Here is a 21,683-nt window from a genome sequence, read left to right on the forward strand (position 1 = left end):
GTTCTTTCCCCTCCGGGTGCCTGTATTGAGCCAGATCTTCACAGTTCTCTTTGCAACGCAGCTTTGTATAGAGGGGGCCACACTCCCCAGCTGAAATGCAGCCATCTCTGCAGTGCAGCATGTAGGGAGGGGGCAAAACGCACAGCCAAACCTCTAGGAAGCTTGTAGCACTGATTTCCACAGGGGCCCAGCCCCACAGAGCTCTGGGCCTCAGTTCCCTTCCCCCCACGCTGGGCTGGCATGTCTGTGAGGTTTATTTATATGGCTGGATGGTTTATTTCTTACCAGTAGGTTTGAGCGGTGCTTTTAGCTGCCGCTGCCAGGAAACTTCCCGGACAGAACCCAAGTGCACCCACCCACGGCTTGCATTTATTTCCAAGCAGCAAAAGTTCCTCGGAAGAAAGGAGGAACTGGATTTGAACCAGCCAACGTGGGGCCAGAGGCTGGCACTAGCAGACCACAGAAGGCCCAGCCATGGGGCCCTGATTCCCTGCTCCTCTTCCTGCGGTTTGTTTAGGGGGCGGTGCTCCTTTTTTCCACTGTCTATTGAGCACGTATGTCTGTCTGTTCAAGAACTCCTCCTAACCCGTGAGCCCTCAGAGCAGCGGATTTGGTAGGAAGCATCCTCTTCTCGGAACTCAACGCAAGGTCCGGGTTGGATTGTTCCAGGGCAATGGGATGTGTCTGGAACGGGATTGCTTCTCCTAAAACCCTGCAGAGAAGAGAGACTCAGGCAGGTGAAAGGGGCTGACTGGAGATGTGACCCCTCCCCCCATCTAGGACTGCCCCAGCCTCCCACCCTCCATGTGCCCTTTAGAGAGGGGGCAGGGCTGAAGGTCCCCAGTTTGTATGGGGCTGTTCCCCTTTGGCAGGGAGCGAGGGGAAAGTGCAGTTTGCTGCATTCCTCACTCTGGCTGGGAGCAGCCCGTGAACCTGTCCTGGTCCTGCCCCAGGCGGGGGACATGCCCCCCCTGCCCTGGCTGTGCCCATGGGAGCTGCGGCTGCCACGGAGAGGCGCTTGTCACCTGGCCCCAAGCTGCTACGGTGAGAGGGGGCGGGAGCAGTCCTCTCCCCAGGGCAGCCGGCACCCTGAACCCCTCCCAGGCCTACCCCTGGCCAGCGATTCACACAAGGACCCAAGCGATGGGGATCCCATTTGGGAAGCAGGGCGCCACCTGCTGGCAAACGCTTGCAGCATGTCCACTGTGCAGGGGAGACAAAAACTGAGTGAACGCCTGAGCAAGGGCAGGGAACTCGAGTTGGGAATCTGGCAGCGCTCTGGGGAGGGCAGGGCTGCTGTGGGCAGGACTGGGGAGGCATCAGCCGAGTTCCTGAGGTGGGGGAGGAAGAGACCTGGCCTGCAGGTCAGGCTGGAGGGGCAGCGCAGCGCTTGGCTGGTAACCCTGGGGCATGGGGGGGGGGGGATCCTCATTGCCTCCCAAGCAGCTCACCTGGCCCTGCTCATACTCTGCCCTAGTCCCCCAGCCCCCGTCCCTCAGCCTGCTGTGGTGGTGCCAGAGGCTGGAGCAGGCAAGCTGGGCACCTGGCTGTACCCCCATCTTGCTGGAGCTGGTGGCTCGGTTGCAGGGGCTGGCTGGTTGGGGGTGCGGGAGGCACGACCCCAGCCTCCTTCAGAGCTCTGGGGCCAGGCCAGGGGTACTACTCCGGGGAAGGAGGCACGAGCCAGGGGCCACAATTCTGGGGGGAGGGCTGGGCTTGCCTGTGGGTTGGGATGGAGGGGCAGTGACAGCTGGGGAGGGGATGGAAGGGCAGCCACAGAGCTGGGGGGAGCCCAGGGGTCTGGGAGTTGAGCTGGGGGGTGGGAGGCAGCCGAGGGGCTCCGCAGGTTGGGCTGGAGGGGCAGGGGCCGTGCGGCCCTGCAGCTGACATGGGCCAGTTCCCTTCCAGACATGGGCCTGCCGCCTGGGCATCTTCCCACCGCTATTTGCGTGGCCGTGGCTGGGGGAGGGGCCGCGGGGGGAAGCACCTGCAGAGCCTGCCCTGAACAAAGGCCCGCTCAGCCCTCTCCCACGCTGGAACCGGCGGGGCCCGGCTGCACGGCAGGCCGGAAAGCCCAGCCCGCTCAGTGCACCTTGAGGTTCCCATGAGGGTGTGGCCGGGTCTGCTCTTCCCCATGTAAACAGGGTGGGGCCGGGGCTGAGAGAGAGCCCTTGGCAGAAGTCCCAGCAACCGTCTGCTCAAAGCCCACACGCTGTGCACACGCGCACATGCCTCGCACACGCCTCGCACACGCACGGACATCCATTGCACGCACGTGTGCACACGTTGCAGCCATGCACCCTAGACAGAGGCATGTGCTCTGTGGTTCCCATTGTGCAGAAACCTGTGTGCTGGAGAACACGTCTGCGAACGTGGGGAGGCGCCTGGGTGGGGTCCCCGCAAACCGTCGTGCCCGGCACCTCTGCCCATGCGGCCCCGGCACCTAGCCAGCCGGATGAGGTGCCCGCACGCAGGAATATCTGGCGGGGGGGGGGGGCTTTCTTTGTAAATGTGGACCACAAAGGTGTGAATGCGCTTCCCCGGTCCCCCAAGGAAGTGGGGAAGTCAGCCCCAGCCTTCACCTGGGGGAGGGAGGCGCGGACAGCACACTGCCGAGCTGGCAGCGCACTTCGCCTGGCCGGCTGGAGCATGCTTATTTGGGGCACCGCGGGGGGTGCTTTCACATCCTAGCCATCCCCACCCTAGGTTCAGCTGGGGCAGTGCCCACCAGGGCTGCTGGGGGGTGCCCGGATGGCCCTGGGTGGAGCTGTCTGGCCTATCTGGCTGGGTTGGAATGCTACCCAACCTGTCCGGCTCCTTCCCCTGGGCGGGGAGGGTGGTGCAGGGCCCGGTCAGGAAGATAAACGCAAAAGGAAAATGGAGGCCATGCCTCTGTGGCAGCTTGGAGCCCTCTCCTTAGGGCCCCTTTCAGGTCCCTCCTCTCCCTCCTGTCTCCCCTGCTGGTAGCTAATAATCCCCAGGATCCAGCTTTGTCTCCTCTGCTCTACTCTGTGTAATTCTGGGCTGTGATTGACTCCTACCCAGCCTTGAATAACCGTAATAAAGCTGTAAAAATGGACAGCGCCTAGCATGCTGAGTTCTTGGGTCACGGCCTAGAGAGCTGGGACTCAGGCAACCTGGGATCTGTCCCCAGCTCTGCCCCTGCCCTGCTGGGTAAGTCACTGGGCCACTCTGTGCCTCAGTTTCCCCATCTGCCCAATAGAGGTGCCAGCCTTGATACCTGGGTTTGAGATGGGGCGACGGGTTACGGGCAGCTCCACGCCAGCCTGTGACAACGCCGTCCTTACCAGAAATATTTGGCGGCCGTTCTCAATCGTAGTGGGCCGCCCTGTCGTGGAAGAGCAGGTTTGGTTCCGCTTGCCCCCAAAAGGAGCGGAACAAAGTGGGGGGCCAGAGCTGAGTAAAGATGGGGAAGCCAGAGTGTGACGGAAAGACCAGGCCTGTTTAAGGAAAAGGCAGAGCAGAGAGGCTGTGATATCCAGGCTGGGGCAGGAACGGGAGCCCAGAAGCCCCCGGAAAGAAGTGACTAAGGAAGGGATAAAAGCCACGTGTTTCCTACCGCACGAGAGGCTGGAACTCCCTGCCACATGCAGCTCCAGAGGCAGGAAAGGCCTGAGTTCCTTTCTGTTGCTGACCAATAGCCACGGCTAAAATGCAGGGGAGCGAGGGTTTCAAAGGGGTAAGTTTCTAATGGGGAGTGTAATTAACCAGCGAACAGCCACGGCTGATTGGTCCCACTCTTGTGATGGGGTGTCGTTTCCATCCAGATCGGATTGACCTGGGAGTTTGAGCTGCTCCCCGCAGCCTCCGACCCAGCTCATGTTCAGTGGCTGGCATGCTCCTGTGGGCGGTGGATCAGCCCTGGGAATTATTGTGGGGATATTCTCTGGGCTGTTGTGGGTCAGGCTCTGTGATTTTCGGGGTCTCCAGGATGGGGTCAGGAGGTGACATCCCTGCTGGGCGTATTATTCCATCATTCCCCGCCAGGGGGCACCTTCCTGCAGCAGCTAGTGCCCGGATACTGCAGGAGACCCGATACCAGGGTAGATGGGCCTTTGGGCTAATCCTTGCTTCCCTCCCCGGATGTGAGTAACATTAGGCTTCTTGCCCAGCAGGACTCACTCTGGGGGGCAGAAGGAAGCGTGGGGGTCTGGGGGCACCCCCAGGCTCGCAGCTCTGCCCCCTCACAGCTCCTGCTGCCCTCCTCCCCCTGCTCATTCCAGCCCCCGCAGCAGCCTGGCTAGACAGGTCCTGTCCTGCCCCCAGGTCTCTGTAGGTGGGGGAGCTCCCAGCCCGTCTAGGGCGGCAGGATGTTTGTCTAAAGCAGGCCATGCAGAGATCCGAGTGGCTGCTCGGAGCCCTGGAGGGGGGGAGGTGGGACCCTGCCTCCCGCTCGCTTCCTTCCCCGGCTCCCTTCCTGGGGAAGAGCTGGGAGCCGGGGGACCCACAAGCAAAGGTCCCCGAGGGGGAAACTTGCTCCCAGGACGGCGCATGGCGGGGGAGGGGGGGCAGGCGCCAGGAGCCCGCGGGCCGCGCTGTGATTCGGCACGTTTGGGCCGCCCCCGCTGCCCTGCCCCCAGCCCCCAGCCCGGTGCAAACACGCCCGGGCCAGCTCGCCACCCTGCGCGCGCCGCCTGTGCGGACCGGCCACGCGGCTCCTCGCCTCGCCGGGCGCACGGTGGCCCGAGAGCCGTCTCCTCCGCTGCAGCCTCCCCGCGCTCGCGGGCTCTGTCCTGGGGAACCCCGAAGCCGGGGGGGGGGGGGGGAGGCAGCAGGGGGCAGGCAGGACCCCAAAGCGGATCCGTCTCCCTGGGGCCAGCCGGGGGCGCCCCCCGGCTTGGGGGGCACAGACGGGGAGAGGGACCCCCCCAGGCTGGGCGGCGGGTGGTGCCAGCAAGAGACGCGCGCTCTAGGGCAGCCGGGCACTGGGATGTGTGGGGGGGGAATCCCGGCAGAGAGGAAACATGGCTTGTCCCCCGCCCCGCCTTGTTCAGGGCGGGACACCGACTACCCCTGGAGACAGACGGGACGGGTTGGCCTCGCCGCTTCCTTCCAGCGGGGGCAGCAGGATAAGTGTTGGGCGGGGGGTGTCCGGGTGCCCCAGTGTGCGCTGGATGCTGGCTGCGGGGCGGGGTGTGGAGAGAGGTGTGTGGGGGGGGGGGGGGGAGAGTCGCCTGACTTCATCCCCGGAGCTCTCCATTGGCCCCGCGGCCTGTCACTCACGGCACTTCCTCCTCTGTCCGGGCGCCCGTAAAGTTTGGGGGGAAGAAAAAGAAAGAAGCGGCGGCGGAGAGCGAGAGGCGCCGGCCGGCTCCCCGTGCGCCCCCCAGCCGCGCGCCCTGCCTGGCCAGCGCCCGTGCGCCCTCGGGTCCCTGGCCAGCGCCCGTGCGCCCCTGCCCGTGCGCCGCGCCCTGCCGGGATGCGCTACCCCCTTGGGATGTGACAGCCAGACCCGGACGCCTGGGTTCGGGCAGCAGGGCGGGGGGGGGTCTGTGCGTCTCTCCGGCGGCCAGCATGGCCTCCCCACCCGCCTGCGCCGGGCCCCCGGCCCTCCCCTCTTCCCCCAGCACCCCGGGAGGGTGCCTGGCAACCCCGGAGCTCGCCTCGCTGCCGCCGGGATCCTGCGCCGCTTGCCAGGGAGTGTCGTTCCACATCCAGATCGGGCTGACCCGGGAGTTCGTGCTGCTCCCAGCCGCGTCGGACTTGGCCCATGTCAAGCAGCTGGCGTGCTCCATAGTGGACCAGAAGGTAAAGGGTGGAAGGGGGTGGCCGGGGGGGCGGCAAACGGAGGAACCAGGAAACTCTGGGCCCAAGAGAAGGGAGAGGCGCTGACTCGGTGTGTGTGTATTTGTGTCTAGATCGGCCCCTGTGTGTGTGTGCTACTGCTGTGTTTGTGTCTCTAAACTGGGATGTGTGACCCATGGGGTGAAGGGTGTGTGGGGTGTACTTCTGGCTGCAACTGTATGTTATGTGACTGTGTATCTGTATCATGGGTGTGGAGTTGTGTGTATGATAAGATGTGTGATTGTGTATTTGCCTTGTGAGTGTGTGAATGATTGTGGCAGGTGACAGTGCTATTGCATGTTGTGTAGCCCTGTTCTGATGGTGTGACTGCGACTGAATGTTGTGTGTTTGATTGTGGGGTCTATGCATTTGACTGTGCGGTTGTGTGATTGTGAATCTGCATGGTTGCGTGTGACTGCAGTTGTGGGTTGTATGGATGAATGTGGTGCATGTGGTGAGACTGTTTGCATGACTGTGTGCTTGGAATTGCGTGTGTCCCCATGGTGGGTGGGTGTCTAGGAGCCGGTATGAGCAGCCTCCCTGATAGGAAGTGTTAACGTCAGTTGTGTTGTTTTGATGCTGTGCAAGGTGGAGGGGCTGGGCAGGTCTGGGCCCTGGGGGATGGGGAAGGAAGTGGAAGCAGGGGGGACGTGGGAAGTGGTGGGGCGGTAGCCCCACGGAGGGTCTGAGAGAAAGCAAGCTGAGGCCACACACTGGGCCGGGACTGGGTTCCATCGGCACCCATATCTCTTCATTTGGCTGGAAACCAGGGATGTTAAACTGCGTGTAAATCTAGTAACCACGGAAAATTTCAGCGGTTACATGGTCACACGTGGGGTGGCAGCCAGCTCCCCGGGAGCCAGTGCGTGCCGGGAGCCAGCTTTTGCTCCCGCCTGCTGGTAGAGGCAGCAGCATGGGAAGGCAGCCGGCTCCCCGGGATTCGGACCCGGAGGCCCGTGTAACTGTTTACATGGCTACACTCCTACACCATTATGGGAAACTGCAACTTTGGAGGTTTGGGGGCCGAGTTCTGTGCTCCTCGTCCTCTCCCAGGGGATGGGGTCGTCCCGCGCCTGTTCCCCAAAGCTGCAGGGTTTGGCCAACAAGTGGAAATTCTGCCCGGCCTGGCCGTGGCTCCTTGCCTGATAGGAAAGGGACGAAAGGGTTTCCAGCTCCCAGAAGCTTGGCTGGGTTCATAGGGGCCTGGACTCCCTGGCTGCATTCAGGGAAAGAGCTGAGGGGCCAGGCCCTGGTCTGGGTGCCGGAGGGCTGTGCTGAGAGGTCGGGGAGTTCAGCCGTGCTGGGAATTCGGGTGCGGGTGACGGAGGGTTTACCGCAGGGGTCACCGACCTTTTGAAACACGGGATCACTTGTGGAGTTGCTGTGCAATCCAGGATCTGCCTCCGACCCAGCCACCCTGGCCCCGCCTCCTTCGTGCCCCTTCTTCAAGGCCCCGCCCCTGCTCGCCCCATCCTCCCTCCCTTTCCCCAGTTGGGGCAGCGGGTTGGGGGGCAGGCTCTGGTCTTGGACGAAGGGATGTGGAGTGCGGGAGGGGCTCTGAGCTGAGCTCCGGGCAGGCAGTTGGGGTGCTGGAGGGGTTCGAGGTGCAGGCTCCGGGAGGGTGTTTGGATGCAGGGATGCTAGGGCAGAGGCTTGGGGTGCAGAAAGGGGGTTCCTGACTGGGGCAGGGGTTCAGGCTCCGACTGGGCCCTGCTTACCTCAGGTGGCCCCTGGGTGGTGGTGCCGTGGGGCTAACGCAGGCTCCCCCCTGCCCTGGGCCACTCCCGCAAGCAGCCAGCAAACTCCATCCCAAGTCCTGTTGTGCCCCCCACTCTGCTCTGTGGAGATGGGATACACGGTGGGAGGGGGGCACCATGACATCAGCGCCTCCCCGGCCCTGCACAGCGAGCAGGCAGCAATGCGGAGGAGGGGCACTTGAAGTGCCGACACTTGGTAGGCTCTTGGCCAAACCAGGCAGGATCCCCTGTCCGAGGCTCCGAGATCTCCCGGTGGATCCGGATCCGCCGGGTGGGGACCGCTGGCTACAGTTCATCTTTCAGGCACAATCGTTTGGCGTAACGAGCTCCCCCCTCCGTTTAGCCCCACAAGGCCCACCCCTCCCTGGGCTGGGTTCCTGCCCCCCTTCGCCAGGCTGTGGCGGGGCCGCGGAGGGATGCATCACATCCCTGCTCTCCTCCGAGCGCCGGGCGGTGGCTCTGCCCTCGGATGGGCTGTGCCTGCATGGCAGGGCCGGGCAGGGGCCCAGTCTCTGCTGGATCTTGTCACCCAGTGGCTCAGACTTCCGACTCCTTTCATACAGCAGCCCTCTGCTGCGACCCCCCCTCCCCGGGCGTTCACACCGCTTCCCTAGCCAGGCGTGGTTAACCCCAGTGCAAATGCTGAGCGGGGTGTGTGTGGGGGGGTAGTAACTGCACGACCCCCCCACCCCTGAGTGTGAGCCCCTGTTCTAGCTAGACCCCACTCGTTGCACCTGGGCCCAGAGTCTAGGCAAGGAGCGACGTAGCAGCAGGCGCGGAACCGATCCAGGTCAGTAGCCCTTGAGCTTGGCCCAGACTTGGTTCATCCTTCAGGCCTTGGACCCAGCCTCGGCAGGGGGGTGGGAACAGACGATGCCCCAGGATCCCAGAGCCTGGTTGTGAGGCCTGCAGGGGTGTCCCTCTGCAGGGTGGTGCACTCGTGTGTGTGGAGGGGGTGGACAGGGAGGCCTGGAGGGAAAGGCACTAACGGTAGGAGCTGTGGGGCATGTGGGGGAGGGTCCAAAGGGTAAACAGGGGTGGCTCTTGGATGGGAGACCTCAGAGAGGCTCAGGAAGAGATGTTGGGGTCAGGTGGAAATGTTACAGGATCGGGAGCCAGGACTCCTGGGTTCTGTCCCCCAGCAGTGGGCAGGCAGTGGGGGCTAGTGGTTAGAGCCAGGGGGTGGGGCTGGGTTCCATTCCTACACAGCTGTAAGGCCTGTGACACGTCCCCTCACGGCGCCCGTTTCCCCGGCTGTATGGTGTTACTGACTCTCCTTGGACCGTATTGGGCTTTGAGCTCCATGGAGGTGCTGAGCTGTTATTAAAGCTCCCACGGCTGTTTTTACATGGGCAGGGCTCCTCACTCAGGTCTCCTGGCTAAATTCCAGTCTGGCTAATTGTCTTCCACTTCCTTAAATTCCTGCCTGTAGTTTCAGTTTGGCTCATTCTTTTCTTCCTCTGTTCTGGACCATAGCGAGCTTGTACGGCTGTTGAGGAGCTGTTGTGACTGCATCTTAGTGCTGGGAGAAGGATCCCTGTATAAACAGCTGCCAACCCCATTCCAGAGGTGGCTGCATTTCAGTGCTAGTTGGGGGGCCCCCGTATTGCGATCCACCGTGCTCCACCCCAGAGGTGGCTGCATTTCAGTGCTAGTTGGGGGGCCCCCGTATTGCGATCCACCGTGCTCCACCCCAGAGGTGGCTGCATTTCAGTGCTAGTTGGGGGGCCCCCGTATTGCGATCCACCGTGCTCCACCCCAGAGGTGGCTGCATTTCAGTGCTAGTTGGGGGGCCCCCGTATTGCGATCCACCATGCTCCACCCCAGAGGTGGCTGCATTTCGGTGCTAGTGGGGGGGGGGCCCAGTACTGCTATCCACCGTGCTCCACCCCAGAGGTGGCTGCATTTCGGTGCTAGTGGGGGGGGGGGGGTGGCCCAGTACTGCTATCCACCATGCTCCACCCCAGAGGTGGCTGCATTTCGGTGCTAGTGGGGGGGCCCCCAGTACTGCTATCCACCGTGCTCCACCCCAGAGGTGGCTGCATTTCGGTGCTAGTGGGGGGGCCCCAGTACTGCTATCCACCGTGCTCCACCCCAGAGGTGGCTGCATTTCGGTGCTAGTGGGGGGCCCCCCAGTACTGCTATCCACCATGTTCCACCCCAGAGGTGGCTGCATTTCGGTGCTAGTGGGGGGGCCCCAGTACTGCTATCCACCATGCTCCACCCCATAGGTGGCTGCATTTCGGTGCTAGTGGGGGGCCCCAGTATTGCTATCCACCATGCTCCACCCCAGAGGTGGCTGCATTTCGGTGCTAGTGGGGGGGCCCCAGTACTGCTATCCACCATGCTCCACCCCATAGGTGGCTGCATTTCGGTGCTAGTGGGGGGCCCCAGTATTGCTATCCACCATGCTCCACCCCAGAGGTGGCTGCATTTCGGTGCTAGTGGGGGGCCCCAGTATTACTATCGACCATGCTCCACCCCAGAGGTGGCTGCATTTCAGTGCTAGTGGGGGGCCCCCCAGTACTGCTATCCACCATGCTCCACCCCAGAGGTGGCTGCATTTCGGTGCTAGTGGGGGGGGCCCCAGTACTGCTATCCACCATGCTCCACCCCAGAGGTGGCTGCATTTCAGTGCTAGTGGGGGGCCCCCCAGTACTGCTATCTACCATGCTCCACCCCAGAGGTGGCTGCATTTCAGTGCTAGTGGGGGGCCCCCCAGTACTGCTATCCACCGTGCTCCACCCCAGAGGTGGCTGCATTTCGGTGCTAGTGGGGGGGCCCCAGTATTGCTATCCACCGTGTTCCACCCCAGAGGTGGCTGCATTTCGGTGCTAGTGGGGGGGCCCCAGTATTGCTATCCACCGTGTTCCACCCCAGAGGTGGCTGCATTTCGGTGCCCAGTGTTCAGCTTTTGCTCGGTGCTTTGTGGCTGGTAGAAATGGGTGCCTGCCAGTTGCTAGGCCTTACCCTGATCTTGATCTAGCCTTGAATAGAGGGCTGGTCCCTGAAGCCTGAGCTGGGCCAGAGAGAGCTCCCTCCCTTCCAGAGTTTATTGCTTGCTGTTGTGTGCCTGCTTCCTGCAGATCAGTAACAGGTTTGGCAGCAGCCGGGAGAAGGGAAAGCCTGACTCAGGGATTAACCCTTGGCTGGCCAGCCCTGCCGGAGGAGAAGGAGGTCAGTGTGACTGTCCCAGCGCTTTGGGGACACCCTAGAGTCAGCCAGCTGGCTGGGGGAAGTGTGTGGTTGTTCCCATTTCCCCTGGGGAGGGGGGGCTCCAGCTGCCTCCCTGCTCCCCCCTCCCTTCTCTGTGCAGGGATCAGTTTGCTGGTGGGGCTACATGGGGACAAGAATGGAGCATCTGAGTCACTCCTGCCCCCTAGACCTGCCCTGATAGCTGGAAAACCATTCCCTGCCTCCAGAAATAGAGAGAGGGAGGGAGACAGGCTGCAGGGTGGGGGGATCCACTCCCCCCCCCCCCACACCCCCTGCTGGGACGATTCCAAAGGGGGCCTGCTTTGGTCTCTTGTGGCGCTGCACCCCAGAGCGGGCTGCATTCAGTGCTTGGGGGGCAGCCCCCCTAGCTCAGCAGGGATAAGGCAAGAATTGTGCACACGTGCCCATCTACTTTTTGGGGCAGGGACTGGCAGGTGCTGCCAGACACAGTGGGGGGTCTGGGCTGTGCCAGGGCTCCGACCGCAATGCAACGAATAGCAATAAAAATGTTCAGCGCCTAGCACAAAAAGGGCCCGCACCGCTACCGTAATATACCTAATAGCCACACAATGCAATACAGAGTGCGGCACAATGGGGTCTTGGTGCATGACTGGGTGCTACCGTAATATACCTAATAGCCACACAATGCAATACAGTGTGGGGCACAATGGGGTCCTGGTGCATGACTGGGTGCTACCGTAATATACCTATTAGCCACACAATGCAATACAGAGTGGGGCACAATGGGGTCCTGGTGCATGACTGGGTGCTACCGTAATATACCTATTAGCCACACAATGCAATACAGAGTGTGGCACAGTGGGGTCCTGGTGCATGACTGGGTGCTACCGTAATATACCTAATAGCCACACAATGCAATACAGAGTGTGGCACAGTGGGGTCCTGGTGCATGACTGGGCATTACTGTAATATACCTAATAATTAAGATCACCTGGTTATTGGAGGCTCCACCGCAGGCTGGGTGCCCTGGGGGAGTAGGGAGCAATGAACCAGAGTAGGAAGAAGAGGTCTTGGGGGTTCCAAGAGAACAGCCTCGTCTCCCTGCTTTGAATCTGTAGCTAACTGGGCTGGACTTTGATTTGCTGGGATGTTATCAGGAAATGGGCCCTGCCCTTCGAAAACGCGCTGGCCGAGCATTCTTGTGCACGGCTGCCCTCTGCTGGGCGGCATCAGCACCACTCACGCGTGTGTCATAGCCTCGCTGCGTGCGGAGATTCCCCGGTGGCGGGGGTCTGGGCTTTGGCTTTTGTCTGTTGCATGAGACAGCAGCACCATGAGTGAAGTGTTGTATAAGGACATCCTGCAGTTCACGACAGGCGAGGGCTAGCGGGCCGTTCAGGCTGCTAGACTTTTAACCCGTTTGCGGGGAGAACGTGATCCAAAAAGCCGGCTTGAGTGTGTTTTTAAGGCAATAACACTCAAAATCACGTCTCTCCATGTTTTTAAAAAAAATCCTGGTTGTACAAGTATCAAAGCTAAGATGTTCAGGTCTCGAAGAAAGTCTCCTGGAATCGAAAATAATTATTATGCCACAGAACTTGGTTGCATCTCGCCATGTCTAGGTTGGGTCCCTTTGCGTCAGGGGCTGTACAAACAAGGCAAAATTGACAAGTCTCTGTCCCAGAGAGTTTGCAGGGTAAAAAACTCGACTTCCACCTAAATCGACAATTGTTTGGCAAAGCTTAGAATCATAGAACCATAGAGCCGCAAGAGACCTCGGGAGGTCAAGTCCAGCCCCCTGCTCTAGGCAGGACCAGATTCTTGTGAGATTTCGGGCTCGTTTGGCCTCCTTCCCCGTGGCAGGAGTCAGGCCAGTACCTGGGAATCTCAGCTGGTGGTTTTTGTTTTTAAAAGGCGCGTTCTCGTGTGGGAGAGGCAGGGAGGGCTGACCCGGCAGCCCTGGGCGGTTGGATCTCCAGGGACGAGTCACAGCGAGATCTCGGGGCTCAGCGCACCAGGAGGGCCAGGATCCAGGGGGACACTTGAATTTGGCGTCCTGGGTGCGTTCCCCAGCTCTGGCAGGGTAGCGGGGTTCAGTGGTTAGAGCGGGGTGGGGGGCGCTAGGACTCCTGGGTTCTTTTCCCTGCTCTGCTTCTGGCTCACTCAGCATCCTCGGACAAAGCTCTTGGCCGCTGCCAGGCCTCAGTTTCCCCCTCCGTGAAAGCTCCACGCAGCTTCCTAGGCCAGGGCTGCGGCTGTATGGAGGAACCCGGCTCCTCGGTGGGGGGGAGGGGGGAGAAGTGCCGCGTCGACCTGTGACGCCAGCAAGGCACCTGCACCAGCTCTTCGCTGAGCTCTCTGGGCCCCAGGCCAAGAGCCTGCTGCTAACCACGTCCTGACAGCAGGCAGAGCTGGGTCACCAGCCCTTTCCCACCCCCTGCCTCCCCACAGCCCCCACTGCCCCCCACCCTGTCATTCCACAGCCCCCCATCCTGCCTCCCCACAGCCCCGTAGGGCCTCCCTGCCTCCCCACAGCCCCCCACACTGCCCAGAGCCCCCTAGGGCTACTGACTGCCCCCCACCCTGCCTCCCCACAGCCCCCCATCTTGCCTCCCCACAGCCCCCCCACCCTGCCCAGAGCCCCCTAGGGCTACCAACTGCCCCCCACCCTGCCTCCCCACAGCCCCCCATCCTGCCCAGAGCCCCCTAGGGCCTCCCTGCCTCCCCACAGCCCCCGCAGCCCCCCATCCTGCCATTCCACAGCCCCCATCCTGCCTCCCCACAGCCCCCTAGGGCCTCCCTGCCTCCCCACAGCCCCCCACACTGCCCAGAGCCCCCTAGGGCTACCGACTGCCCCCCACCCTGCCTCCCCACAGCCCCCCATCCTGCCCAGAGCCCCCTAGGGCTACCGACTGCCCCCCACTCTACCTCCCCACAGCCCCCCACACTGCCCAGAGCCCCCTAGGGCTGCCCACTGCCCCCCACCCTGCCATTCCACAGCCCCTAGGGCCACCTGCCCCCTCACAGCCCCCCATCCTGCCCCCAGCCCCCTAGGGCCGCCCTGCCTCCCTGCTGCTTCCTACCCTGCCCAGAGCCCCCTGCCATCCTACAGCCCCCTTGGGCTGCCCTGCCTCTCCACAGCCCCCCACCCTGCCTCCCCACTGCCCCTCACCCTGCCCAGAGCCAGCCAGACCTCGGCCCTGGTCAGCCCAGCTGGAGATGCAGCTTCCCTGGCCTTGCCCCTCTGCTGGTTCCAGCTCTCTGGGGCAGCTTCCCTTCCTGCTTTAGGGGGCAGCCGTCATGGTGGCGTCTGGGCACCTCACACTCTTCGGGCAGGGTGGTGCTGATTCTGCTCCCCGCAGCGTTACAGATGGGGAAACCGAGGCACAGGGAGTCAAGTGACTCGTCCAAGGCTGCGGAGCAGGGAGCTGAACCCGAAGTTCTGGAGTCGCTGCCCAGCCCCTTCCCTGCCGGGCCCTTTGCGGCTTTACTCCCACCGCCCCCTCCGCCCAGGGCGCAGCGCGGTCCCACCGGCCCCCAGCCCCGCGGCTTCCCCTCCACACCCCGCATCCTGCTTGGCAGTGCCCGGCCCCGATCGCGGGTCTGTCTCCCCTCCCCTGGCTGTCCCCCTGTCTTTCCTTCCGTCCACTGCCTGGCTGTCCGTCTGTCCCCCTTGCCATCCATCCACTGCCTGTCTGTCCCCCTGTCCTTCCTTCCGTCCACTGCCTGGCTGTCCGTCTGTCCCCCTTGCCATCCATCCGCTGCCTGTCTGTCCCTCTGTCCTTCCTTCCGTCCACTGCGTGGCTGTCCGTCTGTCCCCCTTGCCATCCATCCGCTGCCTGTCTGTCCCTCTGTCCTTCCTTCCGTCCACTGCCTGGCTGTCCGTCTGTCCCCCTTGCCATCCATCCGCTGCCTGTCTGTCCCCCTGTCCTTCCTTCCGTCCACTGCCTGGCTGTCCGTCTGTCCCCCTTGCCATCCATCCACTGCCTGTCTGTCCCCCTGTCCTTCCTTCCGTCCACTGCCTGGCTGTCCGTCTGTCCCCCTTGCCATCCATCCGCTGCCTGTCTGTCCCTCTGTCCTTCCTTCCGTCCACTGCCTGGCTGTCCGTCTGTCCCCCTTGCCATCCATCCGCTGCCTGTCTGTCCCTCTGTCCTTCCTTCCGTCCACTGCGTGGCTGTCCGTCTGTCCCCCTTGCCATCCATCCGCTGCCTGTCTGTCCCTCTGTCCTTCCTTCCGTCCACTGCCTGGCTGTCCGTCTGTCCCCCTTGCCATCCATCCGCTGCCTGTCTGTCCCTCTGTCCTTCCTTCCGTCCACTGCCTGGCTGTCCGTCTGTCCCCCTTGCCATCCATCCGCTGCCTGTCTGTCCCCCTGTCCTTCCTTCCGTCCACTGCCTGGCTGTCCGTCTGTCCCCCTTGCCATCCATCCACTGCCTGTCTGTCCCCCTGTCCTTCCTTCCGTCCACTGCCTGGCTGTCCGTCTGTCCCCCTTGCCATCCATCCGCTGCCTGTCTGTCCCTCTGTCCTTCCTTCCGTCCACTGCCTGGCTGTCCGTCTGTCCCCCTTGCCATCCATCCGCTGCCTGTCTGTCCCTCTGTCCTTCCTTCCGTCCACTGCCTGGCTGTCCGTCTGTCCCCCTTGCCATCCATCCGCTGCCTGTCTGTCCCCCTGTCCTTCCTTCCGTCCACTGCCTGGCTGTCCGTCTGTCCCCCTTGCCATCCATCCGCTGCCTGTCTGTCCCTCTGTCCTTCCTTCCGTCCACTGCCTGGCTGTCCGTCTGTCCCCCTTGCCATCCATCCGCTGCCTGTCTGTCCCTCTGTCCTTCCTTCCGTCCACTGCCTGGCTGTCCGTCTGTCCCCCTTGCCATCCATCCGCTGCCTGTCTGTCCCTCTGTCCTTCCTTCCGTCCACTGCGTGGCTGTCCGTCTGTCCCCCTTGCCATCCATCCGCTGCCTGTCTGTCCCTCTGTCCTTCCTTCCTTCCGTCCACTGCCTGGCTGTCTGTCTGTCCCTCTTGCCATCCATCCGCTGCCTGTCTGTCCCCCTGTCCTTCCTTCCGTCCACTGCGTGGCTGTCCGTCTGTCCCCCTTGCCATCCATCCGCTGCCTGTCTGTCCCTCTGTCCTTCCTTCCGTCCACTGCCTGGCTGTCCGTCTGTCCCCCTTGCCATCCATCCGCTGCCTGTCTGTCCCCCTGTCCTTCCTTCCGTCCACTGCCTGGCTGTCCCCCTGTCCTTCCTTCCTTCCGTCCACTGCCTGGCTGTCCGTCTGTCCCCCTTGCCATCCATCCGCTGCCTGTCTGTCCCCCTGTCCTTCCTTCCGTCCACTGCCTGGCTGTCCCCCTGTCCTTCCTTCCTTCCGTCCACTGCCTGGCTGTCTGTCTGTCCCCCTTGCCATCCATCCACTGCCTGTCTGTCCCCCTGTCCTTCCTTCCGTCCACTGCGTGGCTGTCCGTCTGTCCCCCTTGCCATCCATCCGCTGCCTGTCTGTCCCTCTGTCCTTCCTTCCGTCCACTGCCTGGCTGTCCGTCTGTCCCCCTTGCCATCCATCCGCTGCCTGTCTGTCCCCCTGTCCTTCCTTCCTTCCGTCCACTGCCTGGCTGTCTGTCTGTCCCCCTTGCCATCCATCCACTGCCTGTCTGTCCCCCTGTCCTTCCTTCCATCCCCTGCCTGTCTGTCCCCCTGTCTATCTGTCCTCATGCCCATCTTCTCTGTCCACTGCTTATCGGACCTGTCCATCCTCCATCCACTACCTGTCTGTCTGTTTCCTATCCGTCCTTCCATCCACTCTCAGTGCTCCTATCCCTTCATTCACGGTCCGTCTGCCCTTCCATCCATTGTCCGTCTGACCTCCTGTCTGTCCTTCTGTCCACTGTCCGTCCATCCTTCCATCTGCTGTCTGTCCGTCTATCCGCCCACCCTTCCACCCGCAATATCCTGTTCGCCCTTTAATTCCTCCTTCCATCCGCTGTGTCCATCTGTCCTCTGTTTTCTACCCATCCTTCCATCCACCCGCTGCCTGTCTGTCCATCTGGTTTTCATCCATCCGCTGTCTGTCTGCCTCTCCATTTTACTCTCCTCTGGCCTGCAACCTGCCGTGTCTGTGCCCCTGGGGCTGGCTCTCCGGACAGATCTGTCTCTCCACCACCTGCTCCTGGAGAGAGGAACCCGCATTTCCGCATGGTGTGTCGCTGTGCCTGTGCCAACCCTGGAGGATGTGTCAGGGTCCCCGGACAGCTCCCTGGGCCCTGAGTGAGGGGGTTAGCGTCTGGCCGGTGGGAACAGGCGGGACGAGGGAGGGGTCTCTACAGAATCGCCGTGGTGGGGCTTGGGTTCTCCACAAACGCTGGAGGGGGGGGGTGATCTGGGTCCCAGCACTGCTGATCCCCCCCCCCGCCACGCCCAGGGTAGGGGGTTGGAGAGGGAAAGACTTCTTGCTCCCTGGGCGGAGGCTTGCAGTTGGCGGGCGCGGACCCGGGTGCATCTAAGGGCATGCACGATACCGCCTCCTCCGGGCGCTGCTGGAGTGGAACGGGCTGAGCCTGCTGGGGCGGGAGGAAGGAAGGAAGAGGCCGGAGATCAACTGGAACCAGATCGCTCCTCGCCGGGGCCATCTCGGAGCCAAAAATAACCCTGCCGATTTGCATAAGCAGCTGGAGAGAGAGCGCGGTAGCCGCTGTGCCTCTGTGCGCAACCTGCCCGTCGTGGGCCTCGCTACTGTACCGGGGGGGGCTGACACCCAGTCCCAACGGCACTGCGGGGGAAACTGAGGCACGGGGGAGCTGACATGGGCTGCCCAGGGAGTCTGTGGCAGCTGATCATGGGGTAACAGGTCCCTGTCTAGGAGGCTGCCCCATTGCACCCTCGTCCCCTTCTGGCCAGGGGGAGCCATCTAGGGCCCATCCTTTGGCCCAGGATCCTCTCTGCCTCCCCCAGGGCGCTGCCCCAGACCCTCCAACACCCCCCATGCCAGCCCTGTCTCCTGGCCCAGCGCTGCGTGGGGGGTGGATCTGGGTAGGGAGCTCTTGGAGCAGAGGAGGGGGCGCATTAACGGCTCTCCGGGTCCCATCGCTCTTCCCTAGCTCCCCAAAGTCCTAGCTGGGCTCGGCAGTCAGAGAAGGTGCTGGGGATCGCTCTGGGAGTGAGGTCTAGTGGCTAGAGCGTCAGTCTGGGAGTCAGGACTCCTGGGTTTTAGCTCCAGCTCTGGGAGAGGAGTGAGGTTTAGTGGTTAGAGTGTAGGGGTGGGGCTGCGATCCAGGATTCCTGGGTTCTGTCCCCTGCTCTGGGAGGGGTGTAGGGCCTGATGGGAGAGGGGGCTGGTCTGGCTGCTGCCTGCAGGTCCTGCCTCTCTCTGGCTGCTCTTGGGCTGCAGCGGTGCCCATGCAGAGGCAGGCTGGTTCAGGGTGTACCCTGCCTGCCAGCTGCATGTGGGGCCTCCTGCTGGATGCTAGGTTTGGAGAGCCGTGGGAGGGAATCAGCATGTAAGATCGGCCAGACCAATGGGCCAGGTAGCCCTGGATCCTGCTGCCGACATCGAAGGTGCAAGGTGCTTCAGAAGGAACGAACAGAACAGGCATCACCTAATGAGCCACCCTCTGTCGCCCGGTTCCAGTTCCTCGCAGATTTAGGGGCACCCAGAACACGGGGTTGTGTCCCTGACCATCAGGAACCGATCTTGTGCTTTTTAACCCGGTTATACGTTTGGCCTTTGCCACATCCCCTGGCGAGGAGTTCCACAGGTTGTGCGCGGAGGGAAGAAATACTCCCTTGGGTTTGTTTTCAGCCTTCTGTTTGGTGATATCACTGGGTGGCCCCTGGGTCTTGTGCTAGGGGAGGGGGGTAAATAACATTTCTCTAGTCCTTTTCTCCACCCCTCTCAGGATTGTGTAGACCTCTGGCATATCCCCCTAGTTACCTCCTACCCAAGCTGACCAGTCCTAGGGCTTTTCTTCTCTCCTCACCTCATCCACCTCATCATTTTCAGGGCCTTTCTCTGCCCCTTTCCCAATTCTCATCTCTCTATTTTGAGCTGGAGCGACCAGGCCTGCGTGCTCTGGTAAAGGAGGGGGCGGTGGGTTTGTGTGTATGAGGTTTCCTGCTTTATCATCCTTCCTTTCTCTAGCGGTTCCTACCAGTCTATCTGCTTTTTCGGATGGTCCTGCACATGACTGTTTTCAGATAACAATCCACAGTGACTCCGAGATCTCTCTCGGCCGGTATCCGCTAACTTAGGCCCTGTCGTTTTGCAGGCAAAGCTGGGATCATGTGCGTTCCTTTGCATTTCTCCACACTGAATTTCACCGGTGAGGGGAGGTCCCTCTTCACGGGCTGCCTTGGACTGCACCGGCGTGAATGATTTAGTATCATCTGCCACCCAGTGCAGCCCCTGGCGGGTCCCTGCTGTGTCCCACTGTCCGCTGACTGCCCCAACCCCGCCCCTTCCAACTGAGGCCACGCCCCTCCCAGGAAGGTGGAGCCCCCCTCTTCCCAACCTAGCCCAGTGGCCCAGGCAGGCTGTGGGCTCCCCTGGATGGGGGACGTTGCGAAAGGCTTTGTAAAACTCCAGGTACCCTGCATCCACCAACTCGCTCTTGTCCTCATAAGTCTTGGCACCCTGCAGAAATTCTAATCGATGGGAAAAGAACCGTGTCCCTTGACAAGACCCACATGGATTCTCGTGTTTCGCTATGTACCTGCTAATTCTGGTCTTTACTGTAGTTTCAGCCAGTTTTCCTGGCACTGACGTTAGGCTGCACCGGCCTGTAATTGCAGCCTTCTTAAAAACAAGTGTCACATCAGCTGGCCGCCGGTCATCTGAGTCAGGGGTGGATTTAGGCTCTCAATTACCTCGAGTTTTGCAGTATTTGTGTATCGTCAAAACGCTTGGGCCTGGCGATTTATTCCTGTTTGGTGAATCAGTTTCTTCCAAAACCTCCTGTGTTCATCGCTAGGATTTGACTTCCAATGTTTAGAGGATGTCTTTTTGCCTCTAGCTGCCTAGTTTACTCCACAGTTTAGCCAGGAAGGCATATTGGGCCCTTTTCCTTGCAGCTTGCAGGCGTTTCACTCTTGTGACTGTTATTTTGCCATGGCTCCCCTTTTTGCTGTTAAAGGCTGCTGCGGTGGGTTTCTCTCCTGACAGGGTGGGGAACTTCAGTGGGCTGTGGGCTCTATCGGGGCTAGTGGTACCTGCGGGGGCAGGGAGGACACAAAGTGGTTCTGTTGGGTTCGCGTCCTGGACCTCTGCGTGCCCCGTAGGGCTAAATTAAGTCTGGCGGCAGCGCCAGGGTGTTGGCCGCATGGCTCTGCTGTGTTCCCCAAAGGGTCAGGGGTGGGTTGGCTCGCCTGGCGGCGTCTCCATCCTTCTCCAGTCCGTCTGTCTGTCCTCACAGTTCCCAGAGTGCGGCTTCTATGGCCTCTACGACAAGATCCTGCTCTTCAAACATGACCTGTCGTCTGCCAACATCCTGCAGCTGGTGCGGGTGGCCGGAGACATCCAGGAGGGAGACTTGGTGGAGGTGGTGCTCTCAGGTAACACGTGTGTGTGTGTGCGTCTGTGTGTGTGTGTGTGCGCGTGTGTGCGTCTGTGCGTGTGTGCGTCTGTGTGTGCGCGCGTCTGTGTGTGTGTGTGTGTGTGTGCGCATCTGTGTGTGTGTGTGTGCGTCTGTGTGTGTGTGTGTGTGTGCGCGTCTGTGTGTGTGTGTGCGTGTCTGTGTGTGCGTCTGTGTGTGTGTGCGTCTGTGTGTGTGTGTGTGTATTGCTAATCAGGGCTGCATAGAATCATACAATCCCAGAACTGGAAGGGACCTCGAGAGTTCATCGAGTCCAGTCTCCTGCCCCATCCCCTGTGTCTACATACCTGCTGCCCCCTGCTGGGGGGAATGGGCCTTGCTCTGTGCGTGTGTGCGTGTGTGTCATTGCTGGAATGGGCTCTGCTCTGTGTGTGCGTCTGCGCTGTTGTGCAGGGGATGAATTCTGCTGTGTGTGTGTGTGTGTTCCTGCTGCCCCCTGCTGGAGGGGGTGCGCCCTGCCCCACAAGTGTGTGGGTGACACCAGAACACACTAACCCTCATTTCCTAGACCCTCCCTGGCCCATCCTGTCCAAGCTCTTCCCACGCAGGCCACTCCAGGCTGGTTCACGCCGGCCAGCGCCGCAGGCTGATCCCGGCCACGTGGCCACGTTCCCTGGAAGCTGAATGCCCGGGCGGTCCCCAGGAGAGATCCAGATGCCGCCCAGCTGGTTAGCAGGGCGCTCACCGCTGCCAGTGTGTGTTTTTACGGCTGGTGCACATCTGCACATGGACAAAATTTCTTCCGCACATGGATGGAAACACTGGGCGGGGCCACAGCCGGGTGGGGGTGCAGTAAGGGCTTGTTCCCCAGCTTGGGGCAGCAGGTTGTGCCGGGCTGCGCTGGGCAGGCTCTGAGCGGGGCTACCTTGCAGCATGGCGGGGGGGGTCTGGTTCGGGAGGATGCATGGCTGGAGGGGGGGGGCGCAGGACCCCGGGGCGCTTGGGGCCGGGAGCTCGTGCCTGGTGCCCGGGTACCCACCGTGAGGGCGGGGAGTTCTCCCTGCCTGCCCCCTGCAGGACTCGGGGCCTGGCTCCTCCCGCCCCCGCTCTCCTCCGCTGCTCCCCGCCCACGGCTGCTCCCGCTCCCGCCGGTGCCCAGGTGCAGTTTTGAGTCAGGGCCGCCTGCGCGCGCTCCGGCAGGAAGTGGTTTGGGGGCCGGCTCCCGGGCACAAGACCTGGCAGGGGAGGGGCACCGCAGCTCCGGAGCCCACGCCGGGGCCGCCCTCCCTCCTCCCCCTCCCGCCACCCGCAGGAAATCCTGCCCTACCCCCGCCCAGCCCCTGCCAGCGGCCCCGTGCCGGGGAATTCCCGGGGGCAGGGGCTCTTGCCAGCAGGGGGCGCCCTAGGGTCCCCGCCAGGGGAGCCCGGCGTGGGCCGTGG

The 21,683-nt window shown here is 62.1% G+C and overlaps 1 protein-coding gene across 2 annotated transcripts in view; it reads left to right on the forward strand.

Moving 5' to 3' along the window:
• Positions 1–3,606: 3,606 nt before the first annotated feature.
• The window catches only part of PRKD2 (protein kinase D2), a 40,480-nt gene continuing 22,403 nt past the window's right edge, over positions 3,607–21,683 (forward strand). Inside the window, exons 1-2 of one of the 2 annotated variants that reach the window (XM_075915006.1) lie at positions 3,607–3,700; positions 20,124–20,262. In XM_075915006.1, coding sequence (XP_075771121.1) covers positions 3,674–3,700; positions 20,124–20,262 — 166 coding nt within the window. In that variant the 5' untranslated portion in view covers positions 3,607–3,673. Of the gene's footprint in view, positions 3,701–5,063; positions 5,770–20,123; positions 20,263–21,683 lie in introns of those variants that run through there. The other variant, XM_075915005.1, reaches the window with a different exon arrangement.

The sequence above is a fragment of the Pelodiscus sinensis genome, unplaced genomic scaffold (assembly GCF_049634645.1).
Source record: "Pelodiscus sinensis isolate JC-2024 unplaced genomic scaffold, ASM4963464v1 ctg34, whole genome shotgun sequence".
NCBI classification, from domain to species: Eukaryota; Metazoa; Chordata; order Testudines; family Trionychidae; genus Pelodiscus; species Pelodiscus sinensis.